The 18617-nt window shown below is 42.4% G+C and overlaps 1 protein-coding gene across 1 annotated transcript in view; it reads right to left on the reverse strand.

The window, feature by feature from the left end:
* Positions 1-1235: 1235 nt before the first annotated feature.
* The window catches only part of LOC126474351 (dipeptidase 1-like), a 145385-nt gene continuing 128003 nt past the window's right edge, over positions 1236-18617 (reverse strand). The window contains exon 4 of the mRNA XM_050101817.1: positions 1236-1390. Coding sequence (XP_049957774.1) covers positions 1236-1390 — 155 coding nt within the window. The remainder of the gene's footprint in view (positions 1391-18617) is intronic.

Genomic DNA, 18617 nt, shown 5'->3' on the forward strand with positions numbered 1-18617 from the left:
GCTTTTCGTGCAGCTATAGGTCTTTGTGTTATGACTCAAACTGAGCGCAATTGGCTGCATGATGCGTAACTTCTCTCCCAACGTCCATGGCGAGGTCCATCTTTGCAACCACGACACCATGAATCGCGGTACAGGTGGACCCAATAACATGCCGAGTGGACCGCTCAGGATTGGCATCACGTTCGCTTCACCGATGAGTGTCGCATATGCCTTCAGCCAGACAATCGTTGGAGACTTGTTTGGAGGCAACCCGCTCATGCTGAACGCCTTGGACAGACGGTCCAGCGAGTGCAGCAAGCATACATTTTCAGTATCACTTTATGCGTTTGGTCGTTTACTAATCGATAGTTATGAATATTACGTTGTTTGTGGTAATAAAAATTAGTAGACTGACAAATAACATTGTAAATTTGATAAAAGTTCATCCGATTACACGTATTTTTCCCATTATATCAACTGCAATATAAATAGTAAAGAAAATGACTGTATTGAGAATTTTAAAAATCTGACGAACCGAACTCGATCCTGCGATCCCGCGGCTTGAACACGAAACAATTTTTTTTTAACATTTTGTTTTGTATTGTTCGCCGAATATGTTCAGGGCGGACGTCCGATGACACCCGTTCAATTTGATCCTTCTTCCGTTCGCCCAGTTTTTTTATCTCAAAGGGTAGCTAACGCTCTGACCGAACACGCTGTGCTACCGTGCCGGCACCACTCTGTCGCAGCCGCTTCATGGTTAAAATGGCCACGCACAGATATATATTCGACGACCAAAATTATCTTGCGATTTTTTCAATAACGCTTGTGAAGTAAGCGCTACTGCTTACACATTTTGTTGTCCTCATGGAGTATTACGAGTGTACGAAGTTGGCAGTAAATTCGCATTCCAAACGTCGTGGCCTCCCCTTGCTAGTGAATTGTTGTGATCTATAATGTCGGTACATGATTAGTTGAGCAGCAGCGTTACAATAGACGTAAATTGACAAAATACACCGTATTAATCGTTTTTTATCTAATATGGCTACTTATTTTTCAGTGAATTTAAGTTTTCCTGAAGATAGGCTATGCCCGAAACCTTTAGGTGAGGTATTAACAAGAAGTGGAGTGTACTGTTGTTACGACGGCAAAAGTGCGGCAGTAAGGATGTACTCTGCAGTCAAGTGGATTTTTGCTATCACAAAAGAAAACAGAGCACGAAGTGGTGCGCGGCGGACAGCCAGTGGAGCGCCGGCTCACCACGCGGTGCTGCAGAGGTGCGTCAGCGTGAGGTAGCGGACGCCGAGCGCGTAGAGCATGCGCAGCACGGCCAGAGAGTTGCCCAGCGCGTGGCCGCCCTCCACACCCACCAGCGAAGCCACCAGGCCCTCGCGGTGCGCCGCCACCAACCCTGCAACACAAGAGGGCACCAGCAGCGGGCTGTAAGAATAATGACAAAATTTAGTTCCATATATAATTTAGAGACACTCAGGGGAAGATGATGACGTTTGGTTTATGGGGCGCTCAATTGCGCGGTCATCAGCCCCCGTACAAAGTCCCAATTCTTTACACAGTCCAGTATTTTACACAGTCCAATCTAGTCACTGTCACGAATGATGCTGACGATGAAATGATGAGGACAATACAAACACCCATTCCCAGTTCAGAGAAAACCGCCAACCCGACCGACAATAGAACCCCGGGCCCTGTGATCCCCCAGGGGTAGAGTGGAGAGTATCTCACAGTGGAGTCTACTGGACAAGAGCTCTTTCTAAAACTCTAGTGATAGTGACAGCATCTATCGCCTCACTACAGTGAAGAAGCCCATTTAAGAAAAGAGGCGCAGTTCTTAAAATTAACGTAAAATATCAATTTTCGATTTTGTTTTTAACTAGCTGCACCGGCCACATTTTCTATGACTCAATCTATATAAATGGAAAAGAAATAGAAGGAAAAGGACACGTTTGTAACATGTATGAAAACTGCGTGTAAGTAATCTTCTTCCCTGTCTCTGTCCAGCTCCCCCACCCCTCTCTTTGTCCGTCTACTCCTCCAATCCCCTCCCACTGTTCGTCACCTTCTTCTCGTTTGCTATGTTCATTTCCTCCCACCCCTCTATCCATCTTCCCTTCTCCCTCTCTCTCAGCTTGAGCCTTTCCTATTTTTATTGCAAATAAGGGTTTTTTCCTATTTGCGAACTGTATATATATGCAGGGTGATCCATTGTTAGGGACCGGGCCAAATATCTCACGAAATAAACATCAAGCGAAAAAACTACAAAGAACGAAACTCGTCTAGCTTAAAGGGGGAAACCAGGTGGCGCTATAGTTGGCCCGCTAGATGGCGCTGCCATAGGTGAAACGGATACCAACAGAATTTTTTTTAAAATAGGAACCACCATTTCTATTACTTATATGTGTAGTGCGTATAGAAATATGAATCTTTTACTTGGACCACCTTTTTCGCTTTGTGATAGATGAGATTGGTATCACGTAACATTTCGCCAGTGCAGACGGTATTTGCTTCGTGATACATTACCCGTGTTAAAATGGACCGTATACCAATTACGGAAAAGGTCGATATCGAGTTGATGTATGGCTATTGTGATCAATATGCCAAACAGGCGTGTGCTGTGTATCCTTCTCGGTATCCTGGACGACATCATCGAAGTGTCCGTACCGTTCGCCGGATAGTTACCATATTTAAGGTAACAGGATGTGTTCAGCTACATGTGAAACGTCAGCCAAGACCTGCAACAAATGATGATGCCCAAGTAGGTGTTTTAGCTGCTGTCGCGCTAATCCGCACATCAGTAGCAGACAAGTTGCGCCAGAATCGGGAATCTCAAAAACGTCGGTGTTAGGAAAACTACATCAACATCGATTGCACCCGTACCATATTTCTATGCACAAGGACTAGCATGGCGACGACTTTGAACGTCGTGTACAGTTCTGCCACTGAGCACAAGAGAAATTACGGGACGATGACAGATTTTTTGCACGCTTTCTATTTAGCGACGAAGCGTCATTCACCAACAGCGGTAACGTAAACCGGCATAATATTCACTATTGGGCAACGGAAAACCCACGATGGCTGCGACAAGTGGAACATGAGCGGCCTTAGTGGGTTAATGTATGGTCCGGTATTATGAGAGGAAGGATAATTGGTCCCCATTTTATCGATGGCAATCTAAATGGTGCAATGCATGCTGATTTCCTACGTAATGTTCTACCCAAGTTACTACAAGATGTTTCATTGCATCACAGAATTGGGATGTACTTCCAAAATGATGGACGTCCGGCACATAGCTCTCGTGCTGTTGAAGCGGTATTGAGTAGCATATTTCATGACAGGTGGATTGGTCGTCGAAACACCACACCATGGCTCGCACGTTCACCGGATCTGACGTCCCCGGATATCTTTCTATGGGGAAAGTTGAAGAATATTTGCTATCGTGATCCACCGACAAAGCCTGACAACATGCGTCAGCGCATTGTCAGTCCACGTGCGAACATTGCGAAAGGCGAACTACTCGCTGTTGACAGGATTGTCGTTACATATATTGGCAAATGCATTGAGGTTGACGAACATCATTTTGAACATTTATTGCATTAATGTGGTATTTCCAAATAATCACGCTGTAGCAGCATGCGTTCTCAGAAATGATAAGTTCACAACAGTACATGTATCACATTGTAACAACCGATATAAAATGTTCAAACGTACCTACGTTCTGTATTTTAATTTAAACAACCTACCTGTAACCAACTGTTCGTCTAAAACTGTGAGCCACATGTTTGTGACCATTTCAACGCCATATATCACAAAGTGAAAAAAGTGGTCCAACTAAAACGTTCATATTTTTTTACTTACTACACGAATGTTGTTGTTGTGGTCTTCAGTCCTGAGACTGGTTTGATACAGCTCTTCATGCTACTTGATCCTGTGCAAGGTTCTTCATCTCACAGTACCTACTGCAACCTACATCCTTCTGAATCTGTTTAGTGTATTCATCTCTTGGTCTCCCTCTGCGATTTTTGTCCACCACGCTGTCCTCCAATACTAAATTGGTGATTCCTTGATGCCTTAGAATGTGCCCTACGAACCGATCCCTTCTTCTAGTCAAGTTGTGCCACAAATTTCTCTTCTCTCCAGTTCTATTCAATACCTCCTCATTAGTTATGTGATCAATCCATCTAATCTTCAGCATTCTTCAGTAGCACCACATTTCGAAAGCTTATATTCTCATCTTGTCCAAACTAGTTACCGTCCATGTCTCACTTCCATACATGGCTACACTTCATACATATACTTTCAGAAACGGCTTCCTGACACTTAAATCTATACTCGATGTTAACAAATTTCTCTTCATCAGAAACGCTTTCCTTGCCATTGCCAGTCTACATTTTATATCCTCTCTACTTCGACCATCATCAGTAATTTTGCTCCCCAAATAGCAAAACTCCTTTATTACTTTAAGTGTCTCATTTCCTGATCTAATTCCCTCAACATCACCCGACTTAATTCGACTACATTCCATTATCCTCGTTTTGCTTTTGTTGATTTTCGTCTTATATCCTCCCTTCAAGACACTGTCCATTCCGTTCTACTGCTCTTCCAAGTCCTTTGCTGTCTATGACAGAATTACAATGTCATCGCAAACCTCACAGTTTTTATTTCTTCTCCATGGATTTTAATACCTACTCCGAATTTTTCTTTTGTTTCCTTCACTGCTTGCTCAATATACAGATCGAATAACAACGTGGAGAGGGTACAACCCTGCCTCACTCCCTTCCCAACCACTGCTTCCCTTTCATGTCCCTCGACTCTTACAACTGCCATCTGGTGTCTCTACAAACTTTAAATAGCCTTTCGTTTCCTGTATTTTACCCCTGCCACCTTTAGAATTTGAAAGAGAGTATTCCAGTCAACATTGTCAAAAGCTTTCTCTAAGTCTACAAATGCTACAAACGTAGGGTTGACTTTCCTTAATCTATTTTCTAAGGTCAGTCGTAGGGTCAGTATTGCCTCACGTGTTCCAACATTTCTACGGAACCCAAACTGATTTTGTTCCGTATATAATTTAGAGACACCCAGGGGAAGATGGTGATGATGTTCGGTTTGTGGGGCGCTAAACTGAGCTGTCATCAGCACCCGTACAATGTCCCAATTCTTTACACACTCCAGTATTTTACACAGTCCAATCTAGTCACTGTCACGAATGATGCTGATGATGAAATGATGAGGGCAACACAAACACCCAGTCTCCGACAGAGAAAATCCCCAACCCGGCTGACAATAGAACCCGGGAATCTGTGATCCCCCAGGGGTTGAGCGGGGAGTATCTCAAAGTAGAGTGTATTGGACAAGAGCTCTTCCTAAAACTCTAGTTATAATGACAGCATCTATCGCATTACTACAGTGAAGAAGCCCATTTAAATTATTATGTTTTTAACTAGCTGCACCGGTCACATTTTCTGTGACTCAGTCTACTTAAATGGAAAAGAAATAAAAGAAACAGGACATGTTTCTAATACGTATGACAACCTGGCTATCAGTCATCTTCTCCCCCCTGTGTCTGTCCAGCTTCCCATCCCCTTTCTTTGTTCGCCTCCGCCTCCATCCCCCTCTCACCGTTCGTCACCTTCTTCTCGTTTGCTATGTGCGTTTACTACCCCCCCCCCCCCCTTTTATCCATCATCCCTTCTCTCTCTCTCTTAGCTTGAGCATTTTCTATTTTTACTGCAAATAAGGATTTTTTCCTACTTGTTAACTGTATATACAGGGTGGTCCATTGATAGTGACGGGGCCAAATATCTCACGAAGTAAGCATCAAACGAAAAAACTACAAAGAACGAAACTCGTCTAGCTTAAAGGGGGAAACCAGGTGGCGCTATGGTTGGCCCGCTAGATGGTGCTGCCATAGGTCAAGCGGATATCAGCTGCGTTTTTTTTTACACCCCCATTTTTTATTAATATTCGTGTAGCACGTAAAGGAATATAAATGTTTTAGTTGTACCACTTTTTCGCTTTGTGATAGACGGCACTGTTATAGCCACAAACGTAAATTAGGTGGTATCACGTAACATTCCGCCAGTGCGGATGGTATTTCCTTCGTGATACATTACCCGTGTTAAAATAGACCGTTTACCAATTACGGAAAGGTCGATATCGTGTTGGTGTATGGCTGTTGTGATCAAAATGCCGAACAGGCGTGTGCTGTGTGTGCTGCTCGGTATCATCCAAGTGTCCGGACCGTTCGCCGGATAGTTACGTTATTTAAGGAAACAGGAAGTGTTCAGCCACATGTGAAACGTCAGCCACGTCCTGCAACAAATGATGATGCCCAAGTAGGTGTTTTAGCTGCTGTCGCGCTAATCCTCACACCAGTAGCAGACAAATTGCGCGAGAATCGGGAATCTCGAAAACGTCGGTGTTGAGAATACTACATCAACATCGACTGCACCCGTACCATATTTATATGCACCAGGAATTGCATGGCAACGACTTTGAACGTCGTGTACAGTTCTGCCACTGGGCACAAGAGGAATTACGGGACGATGACACATTTTTTGCATGCATTCTACTTAGCGACGAAGTGTCATTCAACAACAGCGGTAACGTAAACCGACATAATATGCACTGTTGGGCAACGGAAAATCCACGATGGCTGCGACAAGTGGATCATCAGCGGCCTTGCCGGATTAATGTATGGTACGACATTATGGGAGGAAGGGTAGTTGGCCTCCATTTGATCGATGGCAACTTAAATGGTGCAAAGTGTGGTGATTTCCCTTGTAATGTCCTACCGATGTTACTACAAGAAGTTTCACTGCATGACAGAATGGCGATGTACTACCAACATGATGGATGTCCGGCACATAGCTCGCCACATGGTTTCCTCCTTCAAGTTACGTTCTTTGTAGTTTTTTCGTTTGACGATTATGTCGTGAGATATTTGGGCCGGTCACGATCAATGGAACACCCTGTGTGTGTGTGTGTGTGTGTGTGTGTGTAAACGTTTATTACAATAACGTGTAAAAAGCCCGCCCGGTTGGCCGTGCGATCTAAGGGACGGCTTTCCGGGCGGGAAAGAACGCCTCGTTCCTGGCACGAATCCGCCCGGCGGATTTGTATCGAGGTCCGGTGATTCGGCCAGTCTGTGGATGGTTTTTAGGCGGTTTTCCATCTGCCTCGGCGAATGCGGGCTGGTTCCCCTTATTCCGCCTCAGTTACACTATGTCGGCGATTGCTGCGCGAACTAGTTCTCCACGTACGCACACACCACCATTACTCTACCACGCAAACGTAGGGGATACAGTCGTCTGGCGTGAGACGTTCTCTGGGGGGTCCGTCGTGGGCCGAACCGCACAATCACCCTGGGTTCGGTGTGGGGTGGCGGAGGGGTAAAGTGGATTGCGGTAGTTGTCGTGGAGTTGTGGACCGCTGCGGCTGCGGCGGGGACGGAGCCTCTCCGTCGTTTCTAGGCCCACGGTTAACATACAATACAATACAACGTGTAAAAATCTGAACTGAATCGGAAAGGTTCTTTTTGAGATCTTTGGTTGCAATGTTTTCCCTTTATAGCTTACATACAAATATCTATACATTAATTGTGTTAAGATATAGATATATTACAGATTTAAGTACATCTACATCCATACTCCGCAAGCCACCTGACGGTGTGTGGCGGACATCGGTTCTTCCTTCTATTCCAGTCTCGTATTGTTCAAATGGCTCTGAACTTAGAACTAATTAAACCTAACTAACCTAAGGACATCACACACATCCATGCCCGAGGCAGGATCCGAACCTGCGACCGTAGCGGTCACGCGGTTCCAGACTGAAGCGCCTTTAACCGCGCGGCCACACCTGCCGGCTCGTATTGTTCGTGGACAGAAGGATTGTCGGTATGCTTCTGTGTGGGCTCTAATCTCTCTGATTTTATCCTCACGGTCTCTTCGCGAGATATACGTAGGAGGGAGCAATATACTGCTTGACTCTTCGGTGAAGGTATGTTCTCGAAACTTTAACAAAAGCCCGTACCGAGCTACTGAGCGTCTCTCCAGCAGAGTCTTCCACTGGAGTTTATCTATCGTCTCCGTAAGTACCCAAAAACACGCCCGTAATAGAAGTCAATGTTATCTCAGACATTCAAAGCAATTGGTCAAGAACTTTAGGAGATTAACGATTCTGAACAAATCAACATTTATATTTGTAAAACGTTTCCTTTTTTATTACAAATAATTGGACACATGTCAAATGACGTTCCAATAGGAACTAAAACCAATTGAGTATTCGAATGCAACGTTGCGTCAAAATTTCAAACCCATCCATGGAAAACTTTCGGAGATTGGAGATTTTGAGAAACGAATATCTACGTTTGTACTTATATAGAAAATTTTGATGTTCCTGATCGTAAATCTCCAAAAGTTTTTGACCGGTTCCTTTGAAATTTTAACACGTCGTTCCATTTCTATATGTGCACGTGTTTATAAATCTATTTCTTTATACATGTAACACATAAATTTATAATTATCACTATAGGAATATGAGGGTAATGTTGTTACAAAAATTCCAAGAAGATATACATATATTATATATCACACACTAAAGAATTAGGCGCATCAAAACAGGCCTCTATTAGAGTTCAACATTGCGTCACAAGTTCAAAGCAGTCGGTTAAGACCTATCGCAGATTAACGATTTTGAACGAACAACATTTACATTTAATAACATTTCGCTTTTTATTACAAATACACCAGATGGCATTACAGTACTTGTTTAAAAACACGCGATCATTCGAATGCAATGATGTGTCAAAATTTCGATGCAATTCATGAAAAACTTTCTGAGAAATTCAAGAAACGGTTATCGACGTTTGTACTTACACAAGAACAGTGAATGTTCCTAATCGTAAATCTCCGAAATTTTTTGACTGAATGCTTTGAAAGTCTAACATATCGTTGTACTGAAATACGCGTGGGCTTTCGTATGCGTGTTTTTTTTTTTAAATAAATGTGACATACAACGTTTATAAATTTAATAATAGTGAAACGTTCTTCCAAATATCTCAGAAAGTTACAAACTCTTAATTTATATTATACATCATGTATCAAAGAAATAGGTACTTAAAACACGCCTGTATTATAATTCAACATTGTGTTAAAAGTTGAAAGTATTCGGCCATGGACTTTCGGAGATACACCAAGCGAGGTGGTGCAGTGGACCCGCATTCGGGAGAATACCGCTTCAAAATCGCGTTCGGCCTTCCAGATTTGGGTGTTTTGGGATTTACCTAAATCGCTCCAAGCAAATGCCAGGATGGTTGCTTTGGAAGGCCACAGCCGATTGCCTTCCTCATCTTCGATACAATTCGAGCTAGTGCTCCGTCTCTGATGTTCTCGATGTCGACGGGACGCTAAGCCCGAACTTTCTTCCTGCCTTCCTTCGGAGATACATGATTTTGACCAAAATGTCTTTTACTTGTTTATTTATATATATATATATATATATATATATATATATATATATATATATATATATTAATTGACAATGCGTTCTCAAAGCTTCAGTGATGAAATCGCATCTGAAGTGCCTGAAAAGTAATAAAATGTGTGACGCGACCTTCCTACCCACCCACTTTTTGAAGCAACACTTCAACAACTACAGCTTCACAGTGATAACAACTCATTCACAAGGACAGGCTTCCGAACTGTATCCTGGAAGTTGTAAATCCCACTTACTAGTTTGTGGCCGATCCTGGACCTTTAAAAAAAGTGTCTTAATGGCAAAACCCAGAATCGAAATGAGTCTCTGAATTCACCCAAATGAAAACGATTCCCTAAAATCATATTTTGATCTGATACAGTTGCCATAACTGCAACTTAGGATGCAGTTGTCGTATTTGATGAAGGGAACATAGAGACGATGAAGATATTAGGGAGAAGGGGCTTTAAGATAGAAAATTTTACTCAAGACGTCTTGAGAAAAGCAGATTTACAGTGCCTCTCTGCAGCTGCATAGATAGTTGAAGACGTGGTAAAGGAAAGAAGGCTGAAAACGAGAAACCACAACCTTAATATGAAAGAGAATCGTGAATATAAATCTGGGGCTTTCTGAATAGGTGACAGAAATACAAACATTAGGTTGAACTTTAAAATGCATTTCCTGAAAATTATGTTTTTTTGAAGTTCATGAATCTTTTTCTCAGAATCTATGAAGGATAGATTAATGAATTCTCTATACTTATTTCTAAATGCCCAGTAAATTTTGCGTCATTAGTAAATTTGCAAGCTGAGATATGAAATAAATGCTCGGAATTTTTGCATGAATTTTATATTGTACTTACAGAATTACAGTTAAGAAATTTTTAAAATACTCCTATTCAATATATTCAAAAACCTCATTAAAGAAGTTTACTACGTGCAAGGAGATTAAGCAGAGAAAATTTTTGCAGAAATCTTATGAGTAGTTTCTGAGAAAAGAGTACATATTGTATTTTTTTAATTTTTTTAATTCCATAAAAAAGTTAAATATATAAAATCCAAGGAACATAACAGTAAATATATTAATTTCATTTAAAGCATGGTACAAAATTTCACTGCCGTATCTTCAAAATTGTGGCTTTGGTACGTTTTTGTAATGTGTGTGTTTTTCATGAACGTCCCCGCTTAAACCGTCCCTCCAGAAATATGAGAGGTCCATTTTATTCCTGGCGTGTAAGAAACTCCAGCGCAATACCTGCGGTGGCAGCCTGAAGTAACAAATGTAAGCAACAGATGAGCACTCGACCAGTATTTGTGAGCAGGCAGTGTCAAACAGGAGACGTGCGGCCTTGTTGTATCAACGTCAATATAACACAAATTCCGATAGAACAACATCTCTAAATCAAGCGTTAAAGACATTATGGAGAATGTTTAGAAGAAGAGAGAAATGAGCAATGTTTATCCCACACACACCATGACCTCTAAACAAAAGTAAAAGTGTGTGAAGGCCTGTTGCGTCTTGACAGAAAATCACAACGTACTGGGTGATCAAAAATTCAGTATACATTTGAAAACTGAATAAATTACGGAATAATGTAGATAGAGAGGTAAAAACTGACACACATGCTTGGAATGACATGGGGTTTTATTAGAACCGAAAAATACAGAAGTCCAAAAAATGGCCGACAGATGGCGCTTCAGCTGATCAGAATAGCAATAATTAGCATAACAAAGTAAGACAAAGTAAAGATGATGTTCTTTACAAGGAAAGCTCAAGATGTCCACCATCATTTCTCAACAATAGCTGTAGTCGAGGAATAATGTTTTGAACAGCACTGTAAAGCATGTCCGGAGTTATGGTGAGGCATTAGCGTCGGATGTTGTCTTTCAGCATCCCTAGAGATGTTGGTCGATCACGATACACTTGCGACTTCAGGTAACCAACCCCAAGGCCAATAATCGCTCGGACTGAGGCCTGGGAACCTAGGAGGCCAGGCATGACGAGAGTGGCGGCTGAGCACACGATGATCACCAAACGACGCGCGCAAGAGATGTTTCATGCGTCTGGCAACATGGGGTGGAGCACCATCCTGCATAAACATCGTACGTTCCAGCAGGTGTTTATCAGTCAGGCTGGGGATCATGCGATTCTGTAACAGATCGGCGTACCTCTCATCCGTCACGGTAGCGGTTTTGCTGTCCAGTGCCATCTGTCGGACATTTTGCGACCATTGTTTTTTTTTTTTTTTTTGTTCTAATAAAACCCCATGTCATTCCAAGCATGTGTGTCAATTTTTACCTCTCTATCTACATTATTCCGTGGTTTACTACGTTTTCAACTTTATACTGACTTTTTGATCACCCGGTATTTTAAACTTTTTCAGGAGAAAATAATCACAGGTGAAGACATTTGGTGTTATCAATATGCACCTACCACAAAACGACAATGTGCAGAAACTCACATACAGGGTCAACGCTGCGACCTGCAGACCAATGCGACGAGCGAGTTGAAGGACTTTTCTGACACTTTTACACGACTGTATAAATGTCCTGTGTGTTGCACTCACATGGGAGAGACTATCTAGAACATCCGAAGCATTAAAACCACCATCTTAACGTTTCTCTATTTTTTATTACTGCAGTCTCGAAATTTTTCGGACTGAAGAATTATGTGATATTGTTTTGAAACAACTGTGCGTTTTGGAGCGACTACAACTTACCTGATCCTAGCACGAGTGCATGCTGGGAAGCAATGCCGCCGAATTTTTTTATGTGAAAACTTTTTAAATGAAACAAAACGTTACTAACATTCTTCATCTTCATTCTTTGTATCTATATATTTGCAGCCTTCTGTCGCTAGAGGGCTCCGAATCGTAGATTGTAATGTGGCGGTGTCTAGTGTATCGATGTCGCTGCGTGAGAAACCGTCCATTGTAATCATGTTTCGAATTCGAAGAGTTCGTCCACACATGGAGCAAACTCTCCTTCAGTATGACAATGCCACACCTCACACGAGCTCTGCGACATCTGTAATAATCCGACGCCTTGGGATCAATGTCATCGATCGTCCCCCATGATGTCCTGACTTGCCCCAAACAATTTTAATCGGTCTCCGAAACACCTTCGAGGACTTCCCTTCAACAGCGATGATGTGATACAAGTAGAGGTGAGGTTGTGACTCCGTCAAATGGCTCTGAGCACTATGGGACCTAACATTTCAGGTCATCAGTCCCCTAGAACTTAGAAGTACTTAAACCTAACTAACCTAAGGACATCACACACATCCATGCCCGAGGCAGGATTCGAACCTGCAACCGTAGCAGTCGCGCGGTTCCGGACTGAAGCGCCTAGAACTGCTCGGCCACCGCGGCCGGCTCGTTCCGTCAACAAAGTCAAACATTCTACACTGAAGGTATTAAGAAACTGGTCTCTCGTTGGGAGAAATGTGTTCGTCGCCAGGGTGACTAGGTTGACAAATAGGTATGCAGACATGAAGAATAAATATGTAGAATGTTAATAACATTTGCTTTGTTTAAAAAGCTTTAAGAATTATCACATAAATATTCGGTGGTATTACGTTTCAGCGCGCCTTCGTAAGTTTTCCAGTGGAAGAACTTCACTAAGGAGTAAGTGTCTTCTTCGCAAGTACCGTAAGAAATATTTCATGTTTATTATACATTTAGATATATCAGATATTGTTCTCTGTATTGTAGACTATGAAAACATCTATCCCAAATATTAATGATAGGAATGTTAAATTAACACAGCAGTATGACCGGATCATATCGGTCAAAAGAATTTTCCATTGTACCGGGCCAACGTGTGGCACAGTCGCACGGAGTGGCCGCGCGGTTTGCGGCGCTGTCACGTACTGCGCGGCCCATCCCGCCGGTGGTTCGAGTACTCCCTCGGGCATGAGTGTGTGTGTTGTTCTTAGCGTAAGTTCGCTTAAATTAGTTTAAGTAGTGAGTAAGTCTAAGCACCTAGGGACCGATGACCACAGCAGCTTCGTCCATTAGGAATACACAAACACACACACACACACACACACACACACACACACACACACACACACACACACACACACAGCCACACACAAGTGGCTAAACAACTTATATTTTAACGATTTTGCTCTTTAACTGATGGACAAGTCAGCACGCGGATAGAATGAAAACAACATGAAAGAAACCATGGAAAAATTCAGACTTCTTGAAATTTACAATCAGAGAAGGAAGTGACCCTTGCCGCAGTGGATACAACGGTTCCCGTGAGACCACCGAAGTTAAGCGCTGTCGGGCGTGGTCGGCAATTGGATGGGTGACCATCCAGGCCGCCATACACTGTTGCCATTTTTCGGGGTGCACTCAGCCTCTTGATGCCAATTGAGGAGCTACTCGCCGGAATAGTAGCGGCTTCGGTCATGAATACCATCATAACGACCGGGAGTGCGGTGTGTTGACCACACGCCCCTCCCATCCGCATCCTCCACTCAGGATGACACGGCTGTCGGATGGTCCCGGTAGGCCATTCGTGGCCTGAAGACGTAGTGAAGGAAGTGACAAATGTGGGTAATTATAAATTTGAAAGAATCTGAAAGATAAATACCCAATACCAACGAAACAAATGATACAGTGTGTGGATGACAAATTCTCAAAATTTTTGTACAATGTTTATAAGTGAGCTGAGTGTCCACCCTTCGTCTCACGACACAGGTTTAGACCGATAGTCCCATTCCACTGAGACCCGTCGCTGTATGTCACTCGTGACGGTATGAATAGTTATTGCGATACGGTGTCAGAAAGCTTCGAGTTTCTGTGCTGCTAGATGTGGAACATAAAAGCTGTCCTTCATCCACGACACAGCCTATCGAGCGAGGTGGCAACGTTTCAGTCTCATAGTCTCGTTGGCTGAGGGAAGTTGAGGTGTGCACTAGCTCTACAGGTAAGCTTTATGGACATTCGCAGTATCACGTCCCTCACACGGTCCACTGTCTGTTATTACTAGCCTGGTCAGCCAGAACATTTTATATCATACAACTTAGAATTTCATGTGCCACTTTACAGTGCCCTAGTTAATTGGTGGTATCTTGTTAAAACCTGTGAATGGAAAGGTCTTTTTACTTACACTGCCGACTGGCAACGGCCAAATTCTAGAACACAAAATGCTTTCTCTGCCTGGATCGGCACCATTGTCTAAAACTATGATCAGTGGTGCCCCTCTCGACGGCTATTCAAACTAAATTACTGTCACCGCTTTCCTAGAATGTTGTTTATGTACTCTACCATCTATTATGTTATGTTTAGCCATTTATCTATGAAGATTTTTTTAAGCGTTTCATAGACTTCATAATTTCCTTGTATTCAGTTCCAAGAAATCATTAGGTGATGGACTTAAACCTTAATGGGAAAATAAAGTGATGGACAAGCTACCTGTTTTATTACATAAAACTGGGCTGTCTCACAGTATATTAATTAACATTAGGTTTCGATCACTAACATCTCCACAGTGGAAATATATTGGGACAACTTCACATGGCATAACGCTATTTCATCAGAAAAGATGCTATAGCAGGTTTGCAAACACCAGAGAAAGACACTTCACGCCATAAAAGCGGCCCAGTCACAAAGAAAGCATTGAAAAAACGAAATCATGTAACGTGCTCAGCTGCTCGACGTGGCTTGGCCTCAACCAGTCGTTGGAAGTCTCCTGCAGATATATTGAGCCATGCTGCCTCTACAGCCGCCCGTAACAGCGAAAGTGCTGCAGGCGCAGTACTCTCTGCACGAAGTGAACTCTCGATTATTCCCCATAAATGTTCCATGGGTGCCCAAATCATTCGTTCAAATTGTCCAGAATGTTCTCCAAAGCAATCACGAACAGCTGTGGCCCGCTGAAATAGCACATTGTCATGCATAAAAATTCCATCATTTGGGAACATGAAGTCTATGAATCACTCCAAATGGTCTCCAAGCAGTCGAACGAAACCAATTCCCTGTATGTCAATCTTTATATACATGCTTGCGGGTCCTCGGCGATTCAGTATAGAATCTCGAATAAAAACATCTTCCAAAAATGGCTCTGAGCACTATGGGACTTAACATCTATGGTCATCAGTCCCCTAGAACTTAGAACTACTTAAACCTAACTAACCTAAGGACATCACACAACACCCAGCCATCACGAGGCAGAGAAAATCCCTGACCCCGCCGGGAATCGAACCCGGAAACCCGGGCGTGGGAAGCGAGAACGCTACCGCACGACCATGAGATGCGGGCAACATCTTTCAGCGGTCTAAATTTCCAGTTGTTATTTTATTTGAGCAACCAGTTTCGGTGATACATTACGCCATCTTCAGGCCCCTGACCGACGCGTAGGAAGGTTCCCACCTCTGGTCCAGACAAAATAGAAACCAGCATCCAGTGACTGATATCCATACATTTTTGACACAGCGATTCTTTCGATTATTATTTTATGGAAAGTGATGAGGTATGTCTGTGTCAACAATCTACAGACGCCAGACCTTGAGTGCTGGCCCCTTCTTCACTGAACCAGAGGTGGGAAACCACCAACAGAACCAAACATTGACTGGAAAGGATTATAGAATGTCCATTCAAAAAAACCTTTCATACATTCAACATTCGAATTGTTGTTTTATCTGCACAAACGTTACTCCATCTTCAGGCCCCTTACTGACGTAGGTCAAAGTAGCGGCCAGCTTTCAAAGACTGGTATCTGTAGATTTATGCTTGATACAGCGATCACTTCAACCAGATGATACGACAGTACAGAATCGATCAGTGGGTCTTACAGATGAGTTTCTACACGCCAAAAGGTAAAACAAAGAAGATTCTGACGAGATCCATTAGACCTTACCAGATCATCGAAATAACATCTCCAAGTAATCAGAAATTTCAGCTACCAGCAAGGAATTAAACTGTACATGTAGAACGTGTTACGCCACTTAAGAGTGCTGCAGATACTCTGCCGCAAGTGTTGGCATGATTTAGCTTTTCTATTATCCCTTGACCACATGTATCGTAATGGGCTTCACACTGATATATAACACCTATCACTATATTAATTACTGTTCACAATGCATGTGCAAATAATTTATCCTATATTAACCTATTGTGCAGAATTGTAATCCTTATCGTGAAACCCAATTCTTAGACTACTAGTATCCAAGAATTCTCTTGAACTTCAGAATGAATTGCTTTTTAACCATTTATACAACTTATTTTTAAAGTTATTGGAAGGTGTATTCATTGCAGAATGTGATAGTTTATTAAAAAATTTCAAACAGTTCACTTTGTGAGAGTTGCCGTTTCTGTCAGCCTATGTCTAGAAATGTCAATCTCGTGTTATTTCTAGTGTCATGATAGTGTATGTTCACTCGGGTGTCGAAATCTGCTATGTTGTTGTTTGCCTCTACCAGTGAAGCATGGATATAAGGATTTTATTACTGTTCTTATTTTGGTCTTATCGAATAAAGGGCGGCAGTGTTCCCTTGGACGAGTCTTAATCATTATTCATAGCACCTTTTTTTGAATCAATGATACATCATTGACTTGATATTAGTAACCACATAACAACAGCCCATAGTATATGTGAGATTGAAAAAGTCCAAAGTAAGCAATTCTGAAATATTCCTTTCTTACTATATTGGATTATTTCCATATGAGATAGGACACCCTTGATATCTTTCTGCAGACATAATTAATATGGAGTTGACACATTAGTTTGGATTTCACAAGCTGCGACATCGTTGCGAAAAAACACAGTGACCCATATATGTAATCCGTTTCCTTTAATTTACGTCTATGGTAGCAATCTTTTCTGTTTAACAGATTACCGGTTTCGGTCTTTAATGACCATCATCGGATCTGTCTAATAAAATCAAAGTGCAGTGCATTTGGACTTTGATTTTATTAGACAGATCTGATGATGGTCATTAAAGACCGAAACCGGTAATCCGTTAAACAGAAAAGATTGTGACCACAAATGTAAATTAAAGGAAACTCATTAGTTTGGAATTAATATATATATTGCAAGCAGTTTTACAAATTTGGCCTCTATGTCTTTATATAGTGCTGCGTTTTATTGCACAGTAGTGTATAAGATGTGAAACAGTTTAGTGTTGAGGAAAGGGTGTCCTGTGACTTTTGGCATAACCTTAACCTATCTCGATGTGTGGTGATTAACATTGTGGCGCCCACGTAGCAGATAACTGACTGAAGCACAATATAATGTATGGAAATGAGCGTTTGGCGTCATTGGCCGGGAGGCCCCTCGCGGGGCAGGTCCGGCCGCCATATCGCAGGTCTTATTACATTCGGCGCCACATTGGGCGACCTGCACGCCGGATGGGGATGAAATGATGATGAACACAACACAACACCCAGTCCCTGAGCGGAGAAAATCTCCGACCCAGCCGGGAATCGAACCCGGGCCCAGAGGACGGCAATCCGTCACGCTGACCACTCAGCTACTGGGGCGGACAATATAATGTAGAAGATCACTAATTGCAACAATGAAAAAGAAAAGACCGAAACCGGTAATCTGTTAAACAGAAAAGATTGTGACCACAAATGTAAATTAAAGGAAACTCATTAGTCTGGAATTAATATATATATTGCAAGCAGTTTTACAAATTTGGCCTCTATGTCTTTATATAGTGCTGGGTTTTATTGCACAGTAGTTGTAAGATGTGAAACAGTTTAGTGTTGAGGAAAGGGTGCCCTGTGACTTTTGGCGTAACCTTAACCTATCTCGATGTGTGGTGATTAACATTGTGGCGCCCGCGTAGCAGATAACTGACTGAAGCACAATATAATGTGGAAGATCACTAATTGCAACAATGAAAAAGAACAGTCCAAGGACAGATCCTGACGTACACCAGAAGTGATTTTCTTCACGTAGGAATGCTCACTTCGAGTTGACATAAATTTCCTCCTGTTATTTAGATAATAATTAAGTATTTCTAGTGCTGTATTATTTTTCCATAATACTGTAGTTTGAAACTACCTAGCACATTAAAACTGTGTGCCGGACCGAGACTCGAACCCGGGACCTTTGCATCTACATCTACATCTACATTTATACTCCGCAAGCCACCCAACGGTGTGTGGCGGAGGGCACTTTACGTGCCAC

The sequence above is a fragment of the Schistocerca serialis genome, chromosome 4 (assembly GCF_023864345.2).
Source record: "Schistocerca serialis cubense isolate TAMUIC-IGC-003099 chromosome 4, iqSchSeri2.2, whole genome shotgun sequence".
NCBI classification, from domain to species: Eukaryota; Metazoa; Arthropoda; class Insecta; order Orthoptera; family Acrididae; genus Schistocerca; species Schistocerca serialis.